Raw genomic sequence first — 2,829 nt, 5'->3', positions numbered from 1 at the left:
ACTGTGAAGGAATATTAATTTTGAATACCATTGAAAGTAGAAGTATCAATCTTTTGGTTGGTAAGCTTTGGGATACCAACCCTTACTGGATAAAATGACGTTTGCCCAACGTCGATGTTGCCGACACTGCCAACGGCGGTGGCCCACTATTTGTTAGCTCTTGTTATCTTTTACTAGCAATACGGCTTACACTAATTAACTTGAAGGTACTTCAAACAGTCGCAGAAAATATGTTAAACGAACATAACAGTGGCGCAAATAAACAGCATAAAGGACCGATACTAAGGCATATTACAGCAAACCCAAAATAATTATACAATGGTATTGCTAACACTGGACCAATTAAATTGCAAATAGATAGCCCTACACTTGCTGCACTCATGACTGTGCCTCGTGATGAATCTTTGGTATTTTCCGCTATGTTTGACAGTAAATTCATGGCTCCATAACGAGACGAAGAAGCGAAGAAGATGTAGACGGCATAGCAAACTGAAACTGTAGCAGGATTGGGAGACAAGAACATTGTAGAAACTGGTATACTGCAAAGGGCAATACAGATGGCAGTAAACATGTGTATTCTAGTTGTCCATATGGAAGCAAAGCTTGCTCCAACGATGTTTGCAGTTGGTACACTAATTGCAGCGAGGCTTAATACCAACCCAACGACTGATGGTCCACTAGAAAACTTAGCATCCATCCAAACAGCTACAGTAGAATCGATACACTTTCTAGGTAACCAGGCTAGACCAAAAGTTGCAGCAGCTATGATGATCCGTGGATTCAGAAGTAGCCATAATCTATTGTTGTCACTAGCGTTCGAATCGTCTGAGTTAACTTCATTTCGTTCATTTGTTTTGAGTAATTTGAGTTCGTTGCGGCTAATGCAATTGTCATTATCATGATTACAGAATAAGTTAAACAATGTACCCAAAATAAGAAGTAGTTCTAATGGTAGCAGAAGGACAAGAAAGCACCACATTTGGCCAATATATTCGTACAAGAAACCTTCCATAGCAGGTCCGATAAAGGAGAAGATATTCGCAGTCATCACAAGACATAGTGAAAGTTTTGCGGCTGTTGTATCTGGTGCAAACAACTGGCTCATCTTAGCAAACGCGTTTGGGGTGTTAAAGGCACCCGCTAAACCTTGCAATATACACGCGATGAAAATCGCTTCAAAGCTTGAGAAGAAGGCAAATATTAGCGTCATGGTGATGTTGAGAGAAAGCCCAATCAGTATTGGTATATCATGTCCAAATCGATCACCTAAGATGCCAGTTATCGGTGAAAGAAAAATGCCTACCACTGGGTTTGCAAGTAAGACGGCCATTGCCGAGCCGGACATACTGGTATGAAGCATACCCGACTCCTGTCGAAGATTAGACATGATAGAATTTGTCGCTGGAACTGCACTTTGATTATCTGTAGTTATCACGATGGCTGCCCAACTCCATTGGGCCAAAATAGGTGTTGTTAGGGCAAATGCAATCTTTTCCAAAAGTATGACTCCAAAACTAATCATAAGTGTAACGAATTGATAATATGTGAGTATTTGCCCCATAATATCGACGGTGTGGGAATTTTCCCTGTTTTCAGTCCTGTAATGAGCTATCTCGTCTAACCTAGCAATTGCTGAGCTGTAGGATGAACTTAACATCTGATTTATTAAACACGGGTTATGCCTGTTATTTTGAGTGGTCATTGTTGGTCATTCACGTGCAACACCCCGATTGACATGCTTAAACAGTCAAACTAATATCCTTCTGTAATCATATGCTAACAAATTCTGAAGCTATTTTTTTGCAATAATACCACTAGCTGCCTGATGAAGTCCAGTGGCGGCACTAGGAATTTTCGGGGGGCATTGGGTGGCAAAGTGAATTTCAGAATTGTGCTCAAAATTGCCGCAAAAAGGGAAAATTTGTGTAATTTTGGATTTTTTTACTTTGAAAGTGGGGGGCAAGAAAAATATTGGGGAGGGTAATTCCCCTTGCCCCCCAGCGCCGCCACTGATGATATCGAAGTCGAACGCAACGTAGCAAAGTGAGTTGTCTCAATGAACCAAATGCAAATAATTATTTTCCTTGCATTCGTCATCTGTCATGTCTGTGCCGTGTGATCAAGCTTTGGTTGTCCGATCTTAACACGAATGGGTTCGATATTATACTATATATAAATTTATATAGTTTTTACATTTGCTCAGTTTGTTTTTTATTTATCATGTTTATCGTTATCTGTTACCTATTTTAGTGAGTCTATTTGACTTTTGTTTTCACTTTTCTATGACGAAAGGGGTAGCCTTGCAAATGCCTATTTTATAACTGCAATTATTATGGTAATCAAGTGACCAAGTTATGAAAGTATGCCTGGATGGTAATTATACATACTAATGGGAGCATCACTTGATCTAACTTACAGCAGAAGACAAAGCATTCTAAATACGGACTGCCTTGCAAAATCACAGGTAAATGGCAGTATTTTATAGCCACACTTATCGTATGTTACTATTCCAGAAATATCAAGTGAATATTGTTATGAAGTTATTCCTGAATGGTATACATGATAATGGGAGCATCGCGTTATAATTATTACAACAGAGTTTCGTGGTTCTAGTAGAGAGTTTGCGAAATGCAATTTGCAAATTTACTTCGACTTCTCCGTCAACTTCAAATATATCGATTGGTTTTCTTGCTCAGGTTTACTCCTGGGATTTACTTCAACGCGAACGTTTAATTAGTTACAGCACCAACAGCGTCTGGTCTTGATGTTTAAACTTGGGACATGTTTATCAATATGCGATCAAAAGAAGGCCATGTGTAAGCGACTACA

At 39.3% G+C, this 2,829-nt stretch overlaps 1 protein-coding gene across 1 annotated transcript; it reads right to left on the bottom strand.

Moving 5' to 3' along the window:
- Window positions 1-211: 211 nt before the first annotated feature.
- On the bottom strand, window positions 212-1,210 carry LOC140147353 (probable vesicular acetylcholine transporter-B). The gene has a single exon (XM_072169131.1). It carries the CDS (start codon window positions 1,208-1,210, stop codon window positions 212-214), a length of 999 nt encoding a protein of 332 aa, XP_072025232.1.
- Between the last annotated feature and the right edge of the window lie 1,619 nt (window positions 1,211-2,829).

The sequence above is a fragment of the Amphiura filiformis genome, chromosome 3 (genome assembly GCF_039555335.1).
Source record: "Amphiura filiformis chromosome 3, Afil_fr2py, whole genome shotgun sequence".
Taxonomy (NCBI): domain Eukaryota; kingdom Metazoa; phylum Echinodermata; class Ophiuroidea; order Amphilepidida; family Amphiuridae; genus Amphiura; species Amphiura filiformis.
Note: the sequence above shows the minus strand (reverse complement) of the source record. Positions and strands in the feature narration are given on the sequence as shown.